A 25,743-nucleotide genomic window follows, 5' to 3' on the forward strand; every position below is an offset into this window, starting at 1 on the left:
GACGTCCGCGTGCTTCACATATTTGATTTTGTCGTTGTGCTTTTTCCCCCACAAGCAATTTAACATCACTCTGGCAAACGATGGCCTTACTTCTTTTCCTCTGCGTGGTCTGAAGTGATGCATTCCTGCTCCCAGTATGTCTCTTTGAATTTCTTTTGGTCCTCGGGGGTGTGGCACCAGGAAGGATAGCCGTTGGTGTTTGTTTCAGTTTCAAAACGGCATCCACGTAGTCTGCGAAAATGCCTTTCTAAATTTGGTCACCCTTGTGGCACTGGTCTGTCTTGAGAAAGTGGTAAATGTCGTACACTTCAAACAGTTGGTATCTCAGGTCCAGAGTTTTAACTAATTCCACGCTGATCCACGTTTCCGTCAAGGCGCATTCTTCTTGGGTGTGCTGACAAGGCTGATCTTGATTGCACGTTTCGTTACATCACGGCACAACGGAAACGTCAGTTTTGCTTGACAATGTTGAGGAAAACAGGACAGTACAAGTCCGTGGAAGGCAAGATTTTACATTTAGTTAATCATTCATATTGTCGAATGTTCTCCAGGTCGATGTGTTCTGTCAGCAATTGTGAGTACATTGTGGAGAAGCGACAATATTTTCACACGTAATGATACAGCGAACACCAGTCCAAGTATTTCATTTCTTCTCCTTTCACCTCGTCGGATTGTTAAAACAATCACGTGACATTCTTTCGTCCACCTCACAAACTATCCCCTGGGTTCAATGAGTCCACCAGCTTTTAACTAACCACGATGCGTTTAAACTCGCGATCGGTTTTCAAACAGCGATCGTACTCGTGTTGCCACATTTCCATCACTTGGTATCCTTGCTGTTCTAACTTTAAACGCCGCTGACAAGTGGCCTCGTACAAATCTTCCGTGGTTCATTGTAAAAACTGAGTTTTAGTGTCAAGTTCAGGGTAGTAGATGGGACATCCGTGAAATAAGCATCCGTTTAACTCGTACACGATCTTGGGGTTTTCTAAGTCCCATCTATCTATCGAAGTCGTTCCGATGGTCTTTTCACCTCCTCCGTTTCGGGCATGTTAAATCCATTTGTCTTCCTTGTTACACAAGCAATGTAGCCAGCGTAGGGCTTTGACCAAGTATTGAGGTTTCACAAAGTTCGTCATTTGAGGGCTTATGAAAATCAGAGTGTTTTTGGGCATGAATGTTGGTGGTACACTAAAACAAACACGCTTTGGCAATGTGCGAGCTTCTTTCAAAGGATGGATCCCTCCGTGCTACACGAACACTTTTCGAAATGTTCCACATCAAAGCTGTAAAATGTCCATGGCTGAATGACAATACTTTAATATTTCTTCCTGAAAGTCGAAGGGGTCCAAGGCTTGAGAGTAGTACCAATCATAGAAAGCTTCTCGTTCTTCGGTGTGTATGTTGTCAGGGTCATAGCAGTGAGCCTCAGACAAATAGGATAGAATGGAGTGCTGATTGTCTTCGGTACTGAAAATGTGAGGAAAATAGCCTTTGGTCATTTATGTCATTCCAGACATTTTAGACATTCCACTCAAATGCATGGCCAAAGTAACTCATCAAATCTTTAAACTGCACTTGTCCCACTTGCATGGAAATGATTTTGGCGCCGTTTAAAGTCACTTTACGTTTGGTACTTTGTTTCGTATATTATCTCAAAAGAAACTGTCTATTGTGTCCCGAGAAACTGTGAGCCATCATCGTGGCATGGCGATGCCAATCTCCGTAACGTTCGATGTCCTCTTGGCTGCAATGATAGGCTTTTAGATGTACTTCTCGCACGCTCGGTGAGCCACTCATAAATTAGGAATGTTAATGTAGGCCTCTTTCATGCATTCGAAATCTAAATAGATGAAATTCCCTTTCTTCTTGTCATCATCTTCCTCTTGATGATTGGAATGGTATTTTTGAATGAAGCATTCGTGTTCCAAGTCCACGATTTGGCGACAAACGTGACGTCGTTTCTTTTCGCGACATACGTGTAACCTGGCATTTTTGGTACGTATCCATTGTCCACAAATACGGCACAATCTCAGCTGTTGACAAACACTTTTCTTCTGTGAACCTTGCGTATCCAAATGCTGTTATTAACAGGCTGGACTGGCAAATGTCCGCAGAATAGCTGGATAATGCTCCCGTTCTTGTCCTTCATCCAGAAAAGATTTAGAGACCAAACGTCCCTCACATTTCAATCGACAACGCTTATGTTGCTCTCGATTGTTATACCATTGTCACATTTCTCACAGTAATAACTGTATCGTAAGAATGCGGCGATACTGGTAATGGCATCGAAATGTTCATCGTGATAATTGACGTGAATGTATTTTCCGTCTTTGAAATCTTTTCCTCGAAACAACAGTGGTCCGCGCACTTCTTGAGCGTGTACTTTCAAGGTGAAGCATGAAGCCAAGATGTATTGCAATTGTTTTCTCCTTAACTCTGCTACAATGTCTAAGAGTACCGTCATCGTTTGACCTGCACTGCCCTCCTTCTCTCATAGACCTTGTTTCATCTCTGCTGCTCTTCTTCTTGTGGTTTCTTCTCGCTGTTGCTGTTGAAAGATAAAAGCTTTTTCTGCTTCTTTCTGCTACTGTAAACATTTCTCTAATTCTTTTTTTTGTATGTTTACGTATAGTAAAGAAGTAGGTGGCAGAGGTGCTGGTACCGGAACAAATTCTTGCGAAGAAGAGAAAATTCCACAAAATCCCAATTAAAATAGGTCTCTTCTGGAAGTAGGAGTGTGTTGACTTTGGTAGCTGCAGCTATACCATCGCTTCTCGTTCCCATAGCCGGTGCACCCCAATTCATCGTCTTCTCAGTTTCCATCATGTTTTAAAAGTTTGTCGCATTGATTCCCTGCGCATAGACGTTAGCGCATCTATATAGGGAATGTGACGTCACATGTAGCTCTCATCGGATTGGAATACAGACTCCACACTGTGACTGGGTTTTGTAACTCGCATTGAGATTGGTGAAAAAAACACAATCTGTTTCGGTCCGCTCTTCCACTGTAAACAAGATGTGGCCTAACGTTGAATCATCTACCCTTGTATCGTCGATGCTATTCCGTACGGATTTACACATGTATGTCAGATCGTCATGGACAATCATCCGGATCACCAATACGAGCGTTTGGAAAAGAATAATCTATGTGGAGAGACAATGTTATCTGAAGAGAGTCCTCATCTACGGTCCAGGAGTCAGACGTTTGAGAAAGAGAAGGAGACCTATGCGATGCCCTCTATGAAACGGAATTATGTTAACATAAAAGCCTAAAGGCCCCATGCATGGCCACTCATATGCCTCGAAAAAAAATGATATTTGCCTTATATGTCTTTGTCTATATCTCTACTGTATTTGCCTTTCCCTAGAGTAGGGTGTATTCAGGTCAGACCCTTGCTACATTGTTAGCAATGTCCAGTACCGTGAGGTTATCTCACTCGTTCCATTCATATTATTCCTAAAGAAAAACCCAACTTTCCCTTTTCGCTACAGACCTAATATTCCCCATGTTCAATTTCCCTTGACGACTTATGTGCCCAGGGTGTCAGTAAAAGATCTGACGCTAAACGTGCCCACGACCTTTTTGACAGGGATTTCCATTAACGCTAATCAACCCCCTATTACTACCTATATCAATTCACTTTAAATAAGTATTATGTTATAATGAAAATGTAATGTCTTGCAAGTGTTCTCCTTGCCGATTTTACAGTAAACTTTCTTGCATCTGAACCTAAATTTTCCGTTCATCAAAAGAGGTATTACTACAATGAACAGTATGGTGCTAATTAATTTTTTAAGTGAGAATGCCATTTATTGAACTGTACCTCAAGACAATGATAACTTTCTCTCTTTGTATAAAAACAATGACTTTCATAGCTACTGCAACTTTATTTACGCGCTCTCTAAATAAATTAATCATCTTGGATTTTGGTTGAAAATGAATCAAGAGTTCGAGTTTCCTACATTCTCCCCTCGTTAGTCAGATTCCAAAGAAGCATACTCATCCATGCAGTTATACACCAGTGTAGTCTTCTGGACCGAGCATGACCATTACAGTTAACATCTAATAAGAGAGAGAAAGAGAGACAGACAGACACAGGGGGAAGAGTAAACGATTCCCACATATACTTGACAAATATGTGTAGCGAATGTTACAATCTAATGTGTTAGGAAGAAACATGCTCATGTTAATTTATTGTCTCATATTTTTCTCTATAATATTCTGTAAAAAGCCTCCCCTTTGCTCATCATCCAAATGTATACTACTACAATCACAACAAAGTTTTGTATATTCTTCCATCAAACAATGTCTTCGATTCGACATTACATTTTTTCTGAGAACAAAAGCTGTTGGATGCCTACGTGTAACACTATGTCGTATGTTGTAATCAAGTACATCTATATAAGATCATATGCGAATGCACGAACACAAAAGTTGGTAAATACTTGTCATGGTGGGAACTGGCACAAGACAGTTAGACCTTTCTATAGCATTTTCCCTCAGTTCCTTTTCCTACAAATATTCTGAAACGATGGCATAGAAGTTGTGTATATATCTATCACAAATGTTATCAATGGCTCGAAATGATGCTCCATTAAAGGACGTATTCACACGAAAGTCAAACGTGCTTCCTTGTCCGCTATCTATGCTCAAAGATTAAACACACACACAGTCAATGAATAAGCTAGCATATATATATATATATATATATATATATATATATATATATATATATATATATATATATATATATATCCTAGGTCCTGTACACCTGTACATGGCTCGGAGTCATTAATAATATTGGTACACGCACTACGGTAGGATACCATATTCTAGATACCACATTTTTTAACATCAGGTACAGGGACCAAGGATGAATATAAATATCAATATAAAAATATGGTTATTTATTCAATGCAGATAAAAAGCAGGGACCTACGATAGGTCTTACATGGTCGCAGCATTTTGAACCATGGAATGTCATGATAGATATATACAAAGCAGTTTTGCGATAGTATCAGCATACTTAGAGGACAAAGACCTGAGCACCAGGAGGGAGTCGATCCCAAAAAGTGGTGTTGACCATCAAGTCACCATTTTACAATCCGAGCCTTGTAAGAGTGTTCATTTTACCTGTAGCATTGCTGATTGATTAGTTATCAAATCTGAATAAGAGGCTTGCTTGAAATAGCAAAAGGGAATGACTGTGACCAGGTTGACTGACATTGAGTATCTACTGAATTATTTTCTTGGGTAGTTGTTATAGTTTTTCTTTTCATAGTTTCTTTTCCCATTATGTGTGAACACACACCATGGCGAATCACTAAGTGTGAAACAAACGTTTACAATAAAAGTTTAGAGATTCAGCAGCCCAGGCTGAATTTTAATTTGTTAATTCGTAATCAAGCACACATACCCCCAAGTCAGAGGCGTAGCTATGATATTTTGCACCCGGGGATGAACTATAAAATTGGCGCCCCAGCCCCCTCCCCGTTTAATCACATTTTTGAATATTACCCTTGTTTACTTATTATAATGTAACGTTGTAAGCCTCATTTTGGCGCCCCTGTACCTTGGCGCCCGGGGACATACGTACCCCCCTGCCCCCCCCCAGCTACGCCTCTGCCCCAAGTGAACCCTGGGTGCTATAAAACGAGCAACCCATAAGGGGCTTGGGAGGGGAAACATGCAAGTATATATATGAGTGGGAGGTGGAGTGCCTGCAATCAACTGAAAACATATCAAATATCATTGAATGGGTAATTGTAAACTTGTAAAACTTTACACAGGCACGCTTGCCTGTTTCCGCTCTACAATTTTCCATATATTTCACATCAGATGGGTTTATTGTCAGTGTGTTTTTAATGTGTGTGATCAATTTTGACCTTTGTCTAAAATAGTTGCCACATGATCCATATTTGTATGGCTTGCCACCAGTATGTGTCCTTGCATGCTTAGCTCAATAAAAGCAGGGGTCAGAACTTGAATTTTAGGGAGAAATAACTTCTCCTCTTGGACAGAACAGGGAAAAATGGGAGCAAAGCAATGCATGCAATATATATATATATATATATATATATATATATATATATATATATATATATATATATATATGTAGTGTAATTTTGCAATATAGCTTAAAAAGAAAACAATAAAAGTTATACTTTTTAATAAATTTTAACTGTTTTAACTGTGTAACTAGATTACACTGTTGTAATTGCAAGTTAGTACAAATGCTTAATCAAATACCCTGGCTGAAAAGTTTTCTAAACTTGTTTGAAACAACCCCTATACTATGTACATGAGAGCAAAAGCAAGCATCTTTCAAATCATACTGTTCACCCTAATTTCTTTGTTGCCAATAAAACTTTATCATAACTGTTCATAGACAACACACTGAATAATTGCCTTGCTCTGTTTTCTCTCATATTGTCACAAAAACGAGTGAACTCAGAATACAACCTTGACCTTAGGGCGTCTCTCAAATTCCACTGCCATATCTGCTGACCCATAAGTCGATGTGGACAATAAGTCGAATCAGCAAATTTGGCAAATTTTCTATCCCTCACTCTTATATAAGTCGATGCTGAGTATAAGACGAGGCCATATCAACACCTTGGATTGTGTTTTCCACTTCGTTATACACAGTATCGCGATTTTTATCGTACAGGTAACTCAGTGACCTTTCCAGTCAGGAGCATTAAATGTAACTAAAAGTACCTAATTTATTTTACAAGAAGCATTTTAGTATGGACAAAGTCCATATAAAGGTACATATAATGATGCTGATAGGAAAATCTGAGTTACAGACAGGATAAACTTTGCAGTGCTGTGTGGAATTAAAATATAATAACTTCCAGTTCATAACTATCAAATGTATGACTAAGCTATTTCAGATTACCATCAATAGGGAAATTGTCATTAATACTAAAATGAATTACCATTGTGGTGGGGGGGGGGGGGAGAAATACAGAGAAGGATGTATATGTATTCCACCACATTTTTCTTTTTGCACCTCAATCTAAAAATCAAATATGGCTTGATACATGAGAGAGTTCCGCTCTTTGTGCAATTTCTGTTCTGCTTTTTAACTTATTGCCCCTGTGTTGCTGAAACTTTTTTCTAAGAGTGAAAGCATTAATAACTGAAATAAATGAAAATACATACCATGCTCCTTCTGGGTTTAAATATTCACAACATAGTCTCCATTAGGTTAAATTCTAAGAATCACCATTTAGCATGCTGTCTAATTTTCTTTACACCTTTGACCTCTTCATTCCCAACAATTAAGATTTCATTTAAAGTGCATGTACTCTTCATGTTCTTAGGCGGCAACTGTTTTTGATCTTTCCTCATGCTAGATGTACTTTTAATTGCTGTTGGTTCGATTGGCAAGTTACAAAAATGTCATTAGCTGAGAAAGTTACCATAGTAACCACCTGGCATTTCCTTTAACTATATGGTACGGTATTCATAATACCCATGGGTAGCCTCACTTCCCTATTAGTAGCCTCACTAATCTGATCTGGTCTGTAGAATATTGCCCTCATACAGGTATTATCTTGGAATGACTGAATACAGCCATAGCATATTTAATTAGCATGCAAATACCACTACAAAGCTAAGTGATTCTTGTAATAATGGAAGTGGAAACAAAAATTAAAAGGAATCGCTTAACTAGTGGTATTAATTGATAGTGGAATATGGTACTGGATTCATTCATCAGGTAAGTGAACAAGACAGATTTACAATCATGAAGACATCTGTCTGTCTGCCACTCTCTCTCTCTCAATGGGGCATATGGATTATTTGATCATTAGGTGCAAGAAGAAAATTGTGATAGAATATGTCTTTGTTATGGTTATTCATCTTCTAACTTGTAAATTCTAATGCACACATATGTAATTAAATTTAAGCAGTGTATATAACAAACAACATACATTACTGGTGTGTGCTGATCTATGGCAATTTTTAATACTGATGATCATGTAATTGTTTAAAATACTCACTGTGGGATCCTATATTTGTTCATACATGATCTTTTCCCCACAATGAAATATTTTTGCACATTATTTTTAGTACTCTTGGATAATTATTGTCCATACGAAAAATATGATAAAGCGATTTGGATGACATAATCCATATATAACTCGATTTGGAGTATAAGACGAAGCTAAAATTTTATGGTAAAAAAGTATCACCTTATAGGCAGGCAAATACGGTACATGTTTCTAACCTACATAATAGTATTTAAAGCTAAATCTTCAATAATGTAATATTCAGACTCTACTTTCTGTGAATTGTATATTTTCCTGAATATATTTGCCCAATCCTTTACGAATAGAGACAACCTAATAAAGCAGTATTTCCCAAGACCTGACGATGTATGCCATTATTTCACCATACCGAGTTTACTTATGGTTCTAAACTAATTTTTATTTAAGAAAATAATGTACACATGGCAGTTAAAAAATTGATGTTGCCGATTTTATTCTTAAAACACAAATTGCTATTTTCATAAGCTTAGGTTTCAAAACACAAGTTTGTACGCTTTTATCATCAAAGGAAAACTTGCAGAAATCGGGCAGTAATAGTTCCTAATTTACACGGGAAAGGGTTAATGGTCAATCAGCTATCAAAACAGATGCCTGTGATTATCAAGGGTTTGTTTATGCGTACACTTGATATCAACAGCAACTGTCTGATGGCTTGAAGCCTGCATTTCAAATTGAACTGTAACACAACACTGGAACTAAAGTGGCCAAGGCAAGGGAGCATCTAAAAAAGGACAGTCATTCAGTGTTCATTGAAAAAAAAGATCACACTGCAAAGTTGTTTTCGCTTTCCTAAAAGAAAAAGGTGAAATTTACATTTTTAGGCAACTTAGTAGTCCACTTCACATGGTAGCATGACCCTTGAAGAGATATGGCTAAACAATATCCCATGCTTTTCATATTTCTATGGTTCTTATAGTTGTATATCCTCAAGAATTCCAATAAGTGAGAGTTCTGGAAAGTAATGTCCCACACATTTTAAAGTATAACTATAAGAGCTTGCAGGGGCCCAGAGTGGCCGTGTGGTCTAAAGCGCTCTCTGTTACGGATCACTGCCATCTCACCTGTCTGCATGGGTTCAAGTCACGGATTCAGATAATGTGGGTATGTGAGAAAGCTTTCCGGTATCTTCTCATGGGTCGGTGGTTCTTTCCGGGGTTATTCCCGGGTTCTTCCTCCACCATTAATACTGGCCGTCATGGATAACCTATCATGTGCTGAAAAATGGCGTTAAACTCTACAACAACAACTAATGTGTACCACAATTGTACTGTTTGTCCAAACTATGAATCTTTATATTTCCCTTGTAGTAACATAGTTCTTGTTAAACAATTCTCTGCATATTCTATATCTTTGGGTTGTGTGTGTGTGTGTGTGTGTATTTGGATTTTTAATGTAGCTTTAACAATTTTTCATTCATATCACTAAGATGTCTGCAGTGTGGCAATTTAGTGATGTCTAACACTGGGGCATCATGCCGCTGACATGTAACATGATTTCTCACCCAGTCGCATTATCCTGACACCAGGCAGACCAGTCCTAACACTAACCTCTTAATGCTGAGCACCAAGTGAGGCAGCTGACAGTAACCATTTTTGTAAGTCTTTGGTAGGACTCAGCCTGGGATCCAACCCATGACCTCCCGCATCCGAGGCGAACGCTCTAACCACTAGGCCACCGGAGCGGTCATTTATCGGGTTTTTAACACCATTTTTGGCATGATGGTTTGACTAATAGTATGGTGTCACTTGGCTTTTGTCCTAGGGGCTCTTGTCCTACACCTATCTGGAAGTTTCTGTCCTAGAGGGGCATTTGTTGTACCTTTATCAGTGGGCTTCTTTCTTCGAGGACTTTTGTCATGAAATCACTTTGTCACCACTGTGTACCCTCAAGTGTTTAAATAAGTTAGAACCATTGTTAAACAATTTCCCACATGTTTCACATTTGTATGGTTTGTCACCAGTGTGCACCCTAAAGTGATTAGACAAGTTGGAGCTATGGCTAAACATTTTCCCACATGTTTCACATTTGTATGGTTTGTCACCTGTGTGCACCCTAAAGTGATTAGACAAGTTGGAGCTATGGCTAAACATTTTCCCACATGTTTCACATTTGTATGGTTTATCACCTGTGTGCACCCTAAAGTGATTAGACAAGTTGGAGCTATGGCTAAACATTTTTCCACATGTTTCACATTTGTATGGTTTGTCACCAGTGTGTATCCTCAAGTGCATTGTTAAATTCGAGTTCTGGCTAAACAATTTCCCACATATTTCACATTTGAATGGTTTATTACCTGTGTGTATCCTTAAATGTGTATTCAAATGATAGCTATGGTTAAACATTTTCCCACATATTTCACAATTGTATGGTTTGTCACCACTGTGTAACCTTATGTGCACAAACAAATTTGACTTCTGGCTAAACAACTTCCCACATATTTCACATTTGAATGGTTTACTACCAGTGTGTATCCTCATGTGTGTGGACAAATCGGATCTACGGATAAAACATTTCCCACATGTTTCACATTTGTATCTGTTGCCACTTGTATGTTTCCTTGCATGTTCTGACAAGTCAAAGTTACCGCTAAACGATTTTCCGCATTTTTCACATTTGTATGGTTTCTCACCAGCATGTGTCTTCAAGTGTTGTAACATGTGCGAGTTCAGGGTAAATAATTCCCCACATGTTTCACATTTGTATGGTTTGTCGCCAGAGTGTATCCTCAAATGCTTGGACAAATGATATTTCCGGCTAAACAATTTGTCACATATTTCACATTTGAAACCTCTGTCACCAATGCGTTTGCATTCAATTGGTTCCATTTTATTGCATCCTATCAATTTAGTTTCATTGCCTCAAACTGGCTGATGATTTGACCTGATCCTTTATCTCACAATAGAACAGGGGTAATCTGGACCAATAGTTCGTTGACAAGAGATCGACAACTACGTTATACGTTATGCCGACTATGTATGATAAGGTAGCAGTCAATTGGGCTTCTTGCAACAAGTTTCATTATTTAAAAAGCATGTAACTTTGAGTTCTTCTCTCTGAAACGTGATTTAAGTATGACGGGTCTCACTAAACACCCAAAGACATCCCAGGACACCCCAATACGTACCAGGACTCCCCAAGACTCTCAAGGAACACATCAAGACTCAATAAATTACCTACTTTAAATTTCAACAACAACACAAACAAACACAGAAACAAAAAGTGTGAATAGTTAGCGATTGTTTATTTAACCGGAAAAGTAGCGAGGTCAAGGAGTTGCCAAGGGAAATAACTCTCATTTCGACGAAGAGTGGGTGCAGCAACGTGAATATTTATCAACATTTATAAATAAGTAGCAATACCACATGGGAGCAAGACGTTTCGACCCCAAGAAAATTCCTAAGACATTTCGACCACAAGACACTTCAACTCCAGTCAAGGGACAATTCACCCCCAATTCATGCATATTTAAAATAATAATTAGCACTAATATTAATTTCTACTAATCACGCCATTATTCATTGACTTCTGCAATTAAAGAAGATACCAACACATCTCTAAGTGGCCGAAAACAATTTCAACCGTTAATTATAATTAAAGTCACATTTATTAAGTTAATGAATGCACGCTAATCTGAATGAAAAGAAATCACATTTACTGCACACTAGAAATTTGCATAAAAAATTCAATTTAGTTTTAGAAACAATAATTAGCACACTGCTAATGGCCATTCCCACTAATCACATGGTTATTCATTGATGTCTGCAATTTTAAAAAAAAAGATGTAAACAGTTAATTGTAATTAAAGTCACTTTTATTAAGTTAATCAATGTACGCTAATTTGAATGGAAAGAAAAAGGTTTGAAAAATTAAACGCACCACACGCTTCACATTTGTACAAAAGGGACAAACAATTTCATTACATGCTAGTTTTTATCCTAATCTTTAATAAAGGTGTTTGGCATACTTGTGTGTACACTTTGGATTAATGTACAGTAATTACGTTTATATTGTGACATTTCGATCGGATATATTTTGGTACAATATGAATTGAACTGTGTTAATTGTGACAATGGCGTTTTATCCTTGTGTACAATATCATAAGAACGTCAGGCCTCACCAGCTTGCTTTGTCTTGTAATAGATGCAGGAAATGACAACATCGCATTTGCGATACAGGTTAGTGTAATGATTCATTATCCTTTTTTATTCTGTCGGTCTTCCTCTCTTAAATATTTATTTATTTATCTATTTACTTCTGAATTGAACATACCAAGTAGCATAGATGATGCTTGTATATTCATGCATTTTAGATATAATAGTATATATATATATATATATATATAATTATTGTTTTCCTTCAAGCTTACCAACTTCATACAGTTATAGAAATTTCTTTATTTTTAGAACATAATGTAAATAATTAAACATTGAATCAATTAACGATTAGCAAAATCATCTTACTAATTTCAATATTTCAGGCTGACTCCAACATTGTTTGCAGTAATTGCGAAGTATTAGATGTTTGACTTTAAATACCAATATATCATATTCTGTAGTTTTAAATGTATTTTATTTCTAAATTAATTAGTACTGAGCATGAAATTAGTAGCGAAATCTTCTATGCAATAAATCAATACTACGATTACAGATACACGTAAATTCTTAATAATATTTAACCTTCCCAAACGCAATATATTTTTTATAATTAGTAGATAATAATAATAATAATAATAATAATAACTTTATTAACTACGGTGTATTTTCCATTTTGTGATTTCATGTACTTTGATTTCTGTATACGTTTAATGTCCTTGAGGACGTTTGTGAAAATCTCTGTCTTTTGCTTTTCGGATTTGCACCTCCAGACGCTGTCATGTATGTGTCAAATGTGTTCAATTTTCGTTAACTGATAATTGCCGCTGTCGTAAAAAGCGCTTCTATCATCCATGAAATGGAGCTGTGTCACGCTGAAAAGTTTATGTATTAGATCTTGAGCGTGTTGTGATATGCAGTCAACGGAAAGTTGTAGAATGTTATTGATGGATGCATTGTCATTAGTCAAATTCACGCGTTCAGCATTTTTGCAGCTATCATTCTGAACAAAATATTTATGTAGTCTTGGTTTCAAGTTATTTATAAAGTATGGTGCAAATGTCGGATGCTGTTCATTGATGATTGTCCCCAAAAGTTCCGATCGACTTTCAAAATCTATTTTAGTATTTGCGTCTGTGATGACACCGGTATCAAATATTTAGGTCATTATTATATCACGTTCACCCTTTTCCATCCATATTTTATTTTGAAGGAAGTGCCTGGCATTATCCTTCAGATGTTTCGTGCAAAGATAGCGTGTAGCCGAGGGGAATACAGGCTCTATTGGCTTGGTTATACTCTTCTCATGATCAGTTCCACATTCCGTCATTTCAGGCACTCTTACTTCGACGGACTAAACACCTCTATCTAGCTCTGTAGCAATATGTTCCAGAAAGCTCTTGTAAGTTCTGTAAGAAGCGTGTGTGTATAGAAGGACAGGATCAATACATATCGGATGTTCGTTTATACTGTTTCCGACAACTCTTTGATACGTTATACTATCGTTTTACTCATTATTAACTCTGTACTGTCGTTTTACTCGTCAATAACTCTTGATGCGATTTGTTTTGTAAATATAATGCGTAGAAAGCACGATTTGCTAGAGAACTCAATAATCAATAAATATGCATTGTTGTTTGATAGTGTTGATAATGGCCTGATTTACTAAAAGTTAATTTTATATTTTCTTTACGGAAAGTTATTTTGGTAAAAATAAATGTAAATGCGATAGCTCATATCTTTTTTTCTTCTGATTTCAGCTAGAAACTTGCTTTATTAAATAAATTTAAAACGATGAAAGTCTACCTTTTATATTCTATTACTATGCTTGCGAAAACATTAATAACTTCTAAAATAAAACAGTTATGTTTGTTTCATCGTTTTTCTTCTTTTAATCATCAATGTAATTTGGGTGATATTATTGGCATGTCCTCTCAATTCGCTATTGAGACAGAGTAATTCATAGAGAGAATTAAACGACTTGGTGGTATGTGAGTTATTGTTGATAATTAATTGTCTATGTGACTGTACCAATCATTAAATGACCTGTATAATCAAACAGTTTAGATAAATTACATCTGATATATCAAGCATGACACTGATGTAAAATCAAAGGAATTACAGAGCGACTTTCCTTCACGGCTACTTTAAATCAAGGAAAATCACCCGCGTGGAGCTTGTAACACTATTTGGTCATGTATTCTAAACGTCTCTGTCAAAAAATGCTGACGCACGATTTAATATGAAAATTTGTACATAAACAGTTTATAACAAAATAAATGAGAGAAGTATGGTGCATAGCCATTAAATAAGGTAATTGTTTACTAATATTATAAAATTAAAGAGATTTGATGCATAAGAGTTAGTTTCCGTAGGTTATTGGAAATAGAGACATCAACCAATACTATTAATCACTTATGGTAACAATGTCTGTATGTATGGGGTTTTTTCTTCTTTTTTTTTTTTCGCTTCTCAGTACGTTTTTGAGAGCTTTGGTGCCAATATGTGTAATATTGGGGTGTTCTTGGAGAGTCTTGGGGTGTCTTGGTGTGTTTAGAGAGACCGTTAGTATGACTATATACGCAGGGGTAAATCAGACCGTGTTGTGGCTTATTCCAACCTCTGATATATGTAACTCTAGTTATACATGTAAGACCTCGACGCTGATAGTTATGTTGTGTGCGTCAGGGTCTTACAGACTAACTAACGGCGCTGTGTAGCATGTTTTGATGACTAAAATCGTGACGAAAGTTAAATTTTCAGGAATATCTCACACAACTGGCAACTAAAATAACGACGCTTTTCTACAAAGTAAAGTCATGATGTTTTAGTCAGATTTTACTTACTCTGATGTCATTTCTCTAATAAATGGACCTGTTTTCGAGTTTCGTTGGCATACAGTTCAGTCGGCTGGAAAGCCGGAAATGCCGAAATCGACCTCAGTTGAAATATTATTCTTAAACGACACGAATAAATATATATTATGCCTGTTAGAACTGTAAGAAACGTTTCGTTTCGTTCAAGAAACATATTCCCCACATGAACCTACTTCGGGATACCTCGACTGCCGTCGCATTTCAGCATATTCAAATGTGAGTCAACGGTACATGAAAATGCGTCAATTTGCTAATGTCAGATTTTGATTCCACCAGGATAAAAACAGCACATTAAGTATATTAATTACATATCAATTTGTTGAAGAGTGTTGATATATGCTGCCAAGTGTATGAAATATTCCTATAAATTTGACTAATCGTTCCGATGTCAACCGACAACCGACATCGGAACACGCTATACGTGCCCATTATTTGGGTAGTAAGACATAGCACTAAAACAAAAATAGCATGTGATATGTCTTACATTGTAGGATTAGTGTAACCACCATGGAGAAATACCGACCACTGTGTGTATAACTCCGACTGTTCAAACATGCCTGATATAGTTTACATCTCGCAAGGATAAAACGTAGGATCCGGAAAGCGGTTTAAGATGATTCAGGACATGTTTCGTAGTGTCATAAATAAGCTCTAAACTGATTTGTGTTTGATGTACTCTCACCAAGCCAAGAAGAACAATATTATCAGGCTGTATTTCTTCCTAAATGTCGTTATATATGTAAAGCATTATACAGATAATAAGCCCTCTGCTACCATGCTTGTTCCAATTCGGCCATACTTTTCTTTCTACAAAATGTGCCATATTAAGAGACATAGAATGAAGATAAACGTCGAAGCCAGTTATTATGTTGCTGGGGTTGGATGCAGACTCAAATAAACCTGATGGCACGTTTATAAAAGGGGTTGGTTCTGAACTGAAGCTTTGTGAAAAAGCAGATGGTGTGATTGAATTTATAGTATCGATTTGGCTAGAAACCGGGTTGGGTGATTTGCTGAAAGAGATTGATTTGATATCTTCATCGGATTGTTGGATAAGGACTGAGACAGGGATCAGTAACTGTCAATCATACAATAATATGGTCTCTTTTAATGCATAATAGACATGATCCTATGTCATAACGAGTTACAGGGTAATCTGAGGTAATTTTGTCAATGGGTGCGATATTTTCTCCTTCGGGTTATTGCTTTTCTGATGTTAAGCTCGCGTCAAGCACCTGAGTTAAAATCTGCTACCTAATTAAAGCTGTTTTTCCCCAGGAAATTGGCTGATGATATTAAGCATACATCAGGTCAACTATATTGGTATGCTTACGCTAACCGTATGTTACCCACCATGACCGAGATTCTCGAGGTAATTCGTTTTCCAAATAAAGGTTTGTTTTGGATATTCTACTATACGTTATTCGATGCGTACAATTTTACTTTGTTCCGTTTATATTTCAACATAAGGTAGTAATGTCCTTACATAGCACACGATTAAAAGATGCTGAAAACGGAGGTCGTTATCAGCTGAACTATTATGGAGGACGATCCAAAAGAAAATATCGGACATAGAAGGTGCACGTATTTATACAATTATATGTAGCAGTTCTGGCATTAAATGAGAGCACTTTTTAATTTCTCACTGTTTGTGAGAAACATGTTATCGGTTTATGCAATCTGATTAAAATCAGATATCCGCTGTCCTACGCGAAGATCTGACGACACCCTCTTAAGGGTCATGTTCCGGTGGCCTTTGAATTAGCCAACGGAACTACAGCTATCAGAAATCTCAAAGTGAATATAATCGTTCGGTATACATTCATGCTCTACATTCACAATGGACCAGAGCGGTGGCCTAGTGGTTAGGGCGTCCACCTCGGATGCCGGAGGTCGCGGGCTCCAACCCGGGCTAAGTCAGACCAAAGACTTATACAAAAATGGCACTAGCAGCTGCCTCGCTAGGCACTCAGCATTAGGATGTTAGTGTTAGGACTTGTCGTCCTGGTGTCAGGATAATTTAACTGAGTAGGATATGATGCTACATGTATGCGGCATGATGCACCAGTGCTACACATCACTATAAACTGCTACACTGCAGATATCGTAGCGATATGACTGAAAAAATTAAGAGAAGGAAATACAGATGCTGAAAGAGAAAGGAAGAAATGGAATATCAATGTATATTAAAATAATTAGATCTGTAAACTAGAAAACACCATTTCCCCTTTATGCACAAGTTCAGTTTTTGATGATACCAGAAATATTATGTAGGTACACCATTTAAAAAGAAAGTAGATAAATATGTTCCTCGTATTGCTGAAAATTTCAAATGACCACAATAGCATTGGACTCTTATTAAAAGTATACTTACTGGCAAGGTCTGAGAGGTCTACACTTCTTTGTCAGTAAAACAAAGCGTTGATTACGCTGTGGTATCTTGGTGGGTTTTGAGCTGGTAGCTGAGGCATATCAACAAAGAACAAGTATTGGATAGGTGCTCAACCAAGATGATCGGTCAAGACTACGATAATGTCAGACAGAATAGTTTAAGAATTGCGTCCAGAGCGACGATAAGACCTAACTTGATGTACAAAAGTCAAAACTTTAGACAATGGTCCTCATACAGCTGACATTTATTCCTTATCTCACAAGGTTTATTTTGTCATTAAGTCTTCCACTCAGCATTTTCTGGTTATAAGCCATTTCAGACTCATTCACGTACAGTCAAATCCCAGTCTGGTACAACTCTCTTAGGAATCAAGTTTCTGACAAGACAGATCAGAAATTCTTATCTCTTCCTGCGCGCACTTGTGTGCTTGACATTACTAAATAAAACTGTCCCACTGGAGACATCGTATCGATGTGAATACAATTCTTAAAACTACGTCAGACACACACACACTCGCGCTGACAGTAGTGACTTTGGAATTCAGAAATATTGAATAGTCTGGACAATAAACCTTAACCTTTACAGTCACAAGAAACGTGTGAACTAAAACTGCTTTTATCTGAATATGATCACTAGATTTCAGATGTACCGGTATGAACAAATAAATCTACCATGGATTTAAAATGATAAATTCTACACCTGTGAAACAGCACCCGTAATAGAAATTTAGTATTCGCTGGAGAATAATTTCAAAGATCCAGGTAAAAGTGACTGGAGTCACCATGCATTCTTGTACTGAATACAGATAACATTTTTCACATGCTGACTGACTATAGTAAAGTGAGCATTGTGACGAACAGAGATTCAATCCCGTTGTCCAAAATCAAAGACTGCCCTTGACCTTTTCAAACGATTCTGGCAAATTACACTTACGGAAGAGGTAAAGGAAATTTCGGCATTCGTAACTGCAGATTGCCTTGATCAATATAAAATGATGCCGTTTGGCATGAATGGTTCGTCTTTTACTTTCCAACGTGTATTAAGCATGGTTAGATCTGGTCTAGATAATTGTGAAGCTTACATAGATGACGTCATCATTTATAACGACACCTTACAAGATCACTTGGACACAATTCCGAAATTTATTGATAGACTCAGTGATGCAAATTAAACAACTAAAGTAAGTAAAAGTGCATTTTGCCGTGTTTGTTCTACATTTCTAAGACATAATGTGGGACAAAATCAAGTTAAACCTAAGTAAAAGTCAAACCTACCTCTGAGATCTCTGCGCCTATCAGTAAAAACAAGTGACGCGATTTTTATAGATGGCTAGATAGTATAGGAAGGTTTGCTCTTATTTGTCCGTAACTGCAGGATATCTGAACAATCTGTTGAACATGTAGACCAAGTTTCACTGGACTGAACAATGTCAGTAGGCTTTTGATAAATTAAAGTCCATGCTTAAGAGTGCACCAGTTATTTGAGCTCCCAAAATTTCAGCCAATCGTTTAAAATGTATGTTGATTCAAATGATGTTGGGGTTGAAGAAGTATTGATTAAGGAATGCAACAATTGTGTAGATCGTCCAGAGCGCCATTTTTCTATGAAAAAATAACAACAACCAAAACAATCACATTAAATAGGCACCGATAAATTATTCCACAATATAGAAGGAATGTTTTGCATTGATATTGGCTATGATATGAATTTTACATTAGTTCGGCTCCTCCGATTATTGTATTCAGTGATCACAACCCCCTTACTTTCATTATCAAGATGATAAACGAACATCCGTGATTATTAGGATCTAGTTTGATGCTGTAGGAATAAAATATTGACAGGCACATCAAGGAATTAGATGACCAAGTGAATGGTCTACCTGACCAGCGTTGTTTCTTCTTGTTTATAACCAAGGTTTCTTAATCGGTGTAGATTAAATATTCAAATCATTGTCAATGTTGGTAAACATGTTTTTGGGGGGTCTGGGTATAGGGCATGATATTTCCATTTGGAAATTCCTAAACTTGTTGACAACCTTGAATGTTTTATAGAGACTGACCTATTATTGTGTCTTACATTTTTATATAATTTTGCTTTGTTCAAAACTTAATAATTTCTGCTTTATTAGAAGCAGAATACGTTTTATTAATGCATTTGTTTTTTAATTTTGGTGGAATAATTTACTGAAAATATTATTCACTGGAAATACAAAATGCTCAATAAATAGTGTGACAAGTCAGTCACATACCTATAATAATACTAACCATTTGATTTAGGGGCTGGTATCGCCTATTCATTGACACCTACAAAAATATGCAGTTAAGCTTGTCTGCAAGCATCAGTGTACATTTTATGCACTTACTGGTATTTATTGCAGCTGTTGAGCTATAGTTGGCTGAAGGGCTCTTTTAGTGATATGTATAAATTATTCTCGATCAAATCCTATGTTTAGCTAATCGTAAATGCACGTGGAATAACACAATCCTCTGTCCTACTGCCATTTTGAATTTTACGCTAGGTATGGCTATTACTAAATACTGGTAAATGTATGCAGGTGTGTTCCAGAAAAATTTGCTTGCAGCAAAATTGCACAAGCTGACATGAGTCCTTTATATCATCCATCAGATTCAGTATCAACACAGATCTGGGCGGTTGATTTATTGGACTACTAAAAAATATTCTTGGACAGGAACATTAATTTGGAATTACAGTGAATTTCAAAGACAATTTGGATTATATTATTCAGATATATCGAAAGACTGTTAGCACATCATCACATTCACTATGAATTTTATTTGGAATACCACTGGAACTTCACACATTTGGATTTGTAATAGAATTTTTTGGACCATTTGGAATTTTATTTAGGTTCTCTTGAAAGTTTCACTTTATATAGGATGAAATTAAATATTTCATTGAGTTTATAAAATCTTGTTTTTAGTCTTCGATTATTTATTTTAAGATAATGAAGTTGTATGAGAAAATACTGTTCAAACAAAGTCTGTATAAGAGTCCTGATGTCCAAAGTCCTATCAGTCCATGGTAAGTTTAATAGTTCTTTAATATATGCTTCTGTGTTTGTGTAATGGAACCAATCAGATAGGGTTTATATCTTGAAAGTAATGAGATGTAATACTGAAATGCAATCAACAAACGCTGCAATGAAAATATATTGTTGCTGTAAAACAAAGAGAAAGTGAAAATCAGTCTTTGCTAGATTTTAATGGCGTTTTTTTTTTCTTGAAGAAGCTGAACCATGCCAAAGTAAGATTGTTCATGAAAATTTACAGAATTTTGCTAAGTTGATTTAGCTGTCAAGTGTAGCAGAAAAGATTATTCTGGTTAAGGACTTTCTTGAATTTATAATAATTTGTATTTTTTTAAACGATGACAACTAATGAAAATTTACAAAACTATACAAATTACAAACTATACAAATTTACAAAACTATACAAATTAAGTATCTTCATGAAACAAACTTTGTAACTGCTTTAATTGATCAATTAGGTAATTTTATGGGATAAAAGGATAGAGTTATTAAATTGGATTTAAGAAAAGAACCTGCATGAATGTATGAAGACTTTCTCATTCACATCCTTTACCTCAAACAATAAATATCAGCGACACCAACATTAAATTCACACAATCATTATGAAACCCAGGTCTTACTCTGGACAGTACCCTCACATTGCACCAACATGTCTTGAGCTGAGACGCATCAGATCCATTCGCAAATATCTTTCAGTTGATGCCACTAAAACACTTGTGTGTTCATTAGAAATTTCAACACTGGACTATTGTAAATCAATTCTGTCTGGTTCTTCCCAATATCTACTCCAGAAACTTCAAAAAGTTCAAAACACAGCTGCTCAGACCATACTTGAAGTGCCACGATCAGAGCACACCACCCCACTGCTCTGTACCCTACACTGGCTATCCATTTGATCCAGAATCAAACATAAAATTTGTTCTCTGTGCTACGTTTCACTGTCGGACTCTAGTCCAACATACCTATCCGACCTCACCCATGTGTACACACCAGCAAGATACTTACGCTCCTCTTCTGACAATCGTATACTCATTATTCTCCCTATGAAAACAAAGTCATATGGACAACATTCTTTTTGCATACCAGGGCCCAGCAACATGGAATGCATTGCCCACTGAACATAGACACAAAGACACAGTGATCACATTCAAGAGTGCTCTCAAAACTCACTTATTTCGACTGCAAGAACAAACTTAAAGACCTAATAATGTTTCCTACCTTAAATATTCTCAGCATGTTATTTGTTTTCTAACTTCATGGTGTTTGTAATTTGTAATCATATTATTATACGTTTTTGATCTTATAGGTGTTGTCTAAAGTTGTAAAGCGCTTAGAGCTTCTAAAGATTAGGCGCTATACAAAGTCCTCATTATCATTATTATTATTATTATTATTATTTATATCATTATTATTATTATTTTTGTTATTATTATCATTATTATTATTATTATTATTATTATTGTCATTATTATTATTATTATTATTATTATTATTATTATTATTAATATCATTATTATTATTATTATTATTATTATTATTATTATTATTATTATTAACTGATTAATACTGCAATGGAATAAGTTATATAACTATAGAGGAACCATCCATAAAGGTGAGAAACTAAAACAGCCAACAAATATAAAAATGTGGTATGACTGAAGTTTAATAAATATAAAAGATATAAATTCATTTGAAGAAAGAAAAATATAATTTATCAAATAATGTCTATGAACCTGCAAACAATGAAACAAGAGCAGTTTGAATAGCAGAAATATCAAGGAGTAGTCATGTAAACTTTGTAGTTATATGTAATGAAAATTGAAATTATTATATTATTCTGGAATAAATTATTGATCACATATTTGTTTTTAACTAGACAAAATAACTGGTGGAAAACATTGTGCAAGATATGCTTACGTTTTTTAATATTCTGAACTGAATATTAAATAACAACAACATAGATGTAACCAAATAAATAGCACTATATTAATGCAAAAAAGGAAAAAGATTCAGTTGTTTAACGTAAACACTACTAAAATCAAATATATGTTACTATTCTGTGATTTTTAAAGTATTTTTAACTTGATAAGTCATTATACACAGGTAAATACATCACGGTCAATAAATATACCAAAAGACATACCATCAGGATTTTGTTTGTCATAAACTCAAACAAAAATATGTGTGTGTTATTTGGATTTTTAATGTAGCTTTAACAATTTTTCAGTCATACCGCTATGATGTCTGCATTGTGGCAGTTTATAGTGATGTCTAGCACTAAGGCATCATGCTGCAGACATGACACATGATGTCCCACCCAGTCACATTCTCCTGACACTGGGCCGACCAGTCCTAACAGAAATCTCTTAATGCTGAGCACCAAGCAAGGCAACTGTTAGTACCATTTTTGTAAGTCTTTGGTATGACTCGACCGGGGTTCAAACCTGCAACCTCCCACATCTGAAGCGGACACTCTAACCACTTAGCCACCGGAGCAGTCGACAAGAAATATAAGCTTATAATTTATATAGGCAAAGCCTGCACATCTATGAATATCTGCAGTCAATTTCAGCTATGGCGAACCTCTGTGTACTATTGCTGAAACATAATGTATACAATAATATGAAACAAAATATTCAGTTTTATGACAAAAATAGCAATAGAAAATTACTTTATTTAGTCTCCCCCTTATGAATAAAAAGATACAAGGACTTGTTGAATTATGTACTAAATTGTATTTGAATACAAGAATTATGTACTAAATTGTATTTGAATATGAGAATTATGTACTAAATTGTATTTGAATACAAGAATTATGTACTAAATTGTATTTGAATACAAGAATTATGTACTAAATTGTATTTGAATACAAGAATTATGTACTAAATTGTATGAATACAAGAATTATGTACTAAATTGTACTTGAAAATGAGAATTATGTACTAAATTGTATTTGAATACAAGAATTATGTACTAAATTGTATTTGAATACAAGAATTATGTACTAAATTGTATTTGAATACAAGAATTATGTACTAAATTGTATTTGAATACGAGAATTATGTACTAAATTGTATTTGAATACAAGAATTATGTACTAAATTGTATTTGAATACAAGAATTATGTACTAAATTGTATTTGAATACAAGAATTATGTACTAAATTGTATGAATACAAGAATTATGTACTAAATTGTACTTGAAAATGAGAATTATGTACTAAATTGTATTTGAATACGAGAATTATGTACTAAATTGTATTTGAATACAAGAATTATGTACTAAATTGTATTTGAATACAAGATTTATGTACTAAATTGTATTTGAATACAAGAATTATGTACTAAATTGTATTTGAATACAAGAATTATGTACTAAATTGTATGAATACAAGAATTATGTACTAAATTGTACTTGAATACGAGAATTATGTACTAAATTGTATTTGAATACGAGAATTATGTACTAAATTGTATTTGAATACGAGAATTATGTACTAAATTGTATTTGAATACGAGAATTATGTACTAAATTGTATCTGAATACAAGAATTATGTACTAAATTGTATTTGAATACAAGAATTATGTACTAAATTGTATTTGAATACGAGAATTATGTACTAAATTGTATTTGAATACAAGAATTATGTACTAAATTGTATTTGAATACAAGAATTATGTACTAAATTGTATACAAGAATTATGTACTAAATTGTATTTGAATATGAGAATTATGTACTAAACTGTATTTGAATACGAGAATTATGTACTAATTGTATTTGAATACAAGAATTATGTACTAAATTGTATACAAGAATTATGTACTAAATTGTATTTGAATACGAGAATTATGTACTAAATTGTATTTGAATACAAGAATTATGTACTAAATTGTATTTGAATACAAGAATTATGTACTAAATTGTATACAAGAATTATGTACTAAATTGTATACAAGAATTATGTACTAAATTGTATTTGAATACAAGAATTATGTACTAAATTGTATTTGAATACAAGAATTATGTACTAAATTGTATTTGAATACAAGAATTATGTACTAAATTGTATACAAGAATTATGTACTAAATTGTATTTGAATACAAGAATTATGTACTAAATTGTATTTGAATATAAGAATTATGCGTCCTTAAAGGTCAGCAGAATGCTTTTAAGACTTACATAGGTGAATTAAATCTATCCTTGAAATTATAAAATATATTGTTAAAAAGAATAGAAATTTCACATGTACAAAAAAGGCTCATTATTTCAAACAATGAATCACTGAGAGATGAATTTTAGCTAGGTTATACAATCATGTGATACATAATATCATCATACATAAAAAAAGATAATAAATTATATTTGATGGATGATGTGGATAAATAACCACAAAGACATTATTCTGTATGAACCAGGTATTTAGTCTATTAAAATAGTCACATGCTTTTAATATCAAACTTTTCATTAAAATGAACTTTCTGTAAATGGTTGAAAAATTTAAGATACAAAGTAGTGATACAAGTCAGTCAACATGAAATATTTGAAGGTTACCTTAAATTTAAATGAAATTTCACAATCTATTCCTAAGTAAACATTTAAAGAACTGTCAGGATATAAATACACAAAAAAAAATAAAAACGACCCTTCAAACAGGTTTGGGCCAATTCGTTTATTTTGTAACTTAGAATTTGGTGTAGAAGGTAATTTTTGGCAAATATAGTACTTGGCTATTTGGAACAAAATGTCAACAAAGACTCCAAAATGTATCAACCTTTAAGAACAATAGGAGATGGGAACTCTCTTTTAAATTAACTTTCTATCAGACTGTGTGGTGGTGAGTCTAAGTGTTGTGAACTTAAAGTCAGTATCTGTATAGAAATGGCCTGTTCTACATGATGCGGAATTGCTCAAAAGATTTTCTTTTGTGTTTCCCTATGTTTGTAGAGGCTCTTATCAACTGCATTAAGACTGGTACCTATTCTAATGTGTGGATAATCAAGGCTACAAGTGATGTGCTGAATTGTAACATGAACGCTTTGTACCCAAAAGTAAACGGACATACTGTGATTACATAGCACAACTCTTAACTATATCGCATGCACCACAGTGCAGAAAGAAAAGTCACTTGGAGTTTTGTAGTCAAGAATAGGATTACGGTGCTGTTGCATCTGATTCCCCAATCAAATTTTGGCACTGGTTCCATGTGAAAGGGAAATGGTCAGCACTTCAACAAAGTCATTGTAATTGTACGGGCATCACTTGAGAATAATC

At 35.1% G+C, this 25,743-nt stretch overlaps 1 protein-coding gene across 1 annotated transcript; it reads right to left on the reverse strand.

The window, feature by feature from the left end:
- Positions 1 to 765: 765 nt before the first annotated feature.
- On the reverse strand, positions 766 to 11,043 carry LOC149784676 (uncharacterized). The gene is made up of 2 exons (XM_089933028.1): positions 9,921 to 11,043; positions 766 to 837 (listed from the first exon to the last, which is right to left on the reverse strand). The coding sequence occupies exons 1-2, from the start codon at positions 10,884 to 10,886 to the stop codon at positions 766 to 768; spliced, it is 1,038 nt and encodes a 345-aa protein (XP_089789154.1). The 5' UTR covers positions 10,887 to 11,043.
- Positions 11,044 to 25,743: the final 14,700 nt, after the last annotated feature.

This window comes from Sinohyriopsis cumingii, chromosome 14 (assembly GCF_028554795.1).
Source record: "Sinohyriopsis cumingii isolate HCF-2022 chromosome 14, ASM2855479v2, whole genome shotgun sequence".
Lineage (NCBI taxonomy): Eukaryota > Metazoa > Mollusca > Bivalvia > Unionida > Unionidae > Sinohyriopsis > Sinohyriopsis cumingii.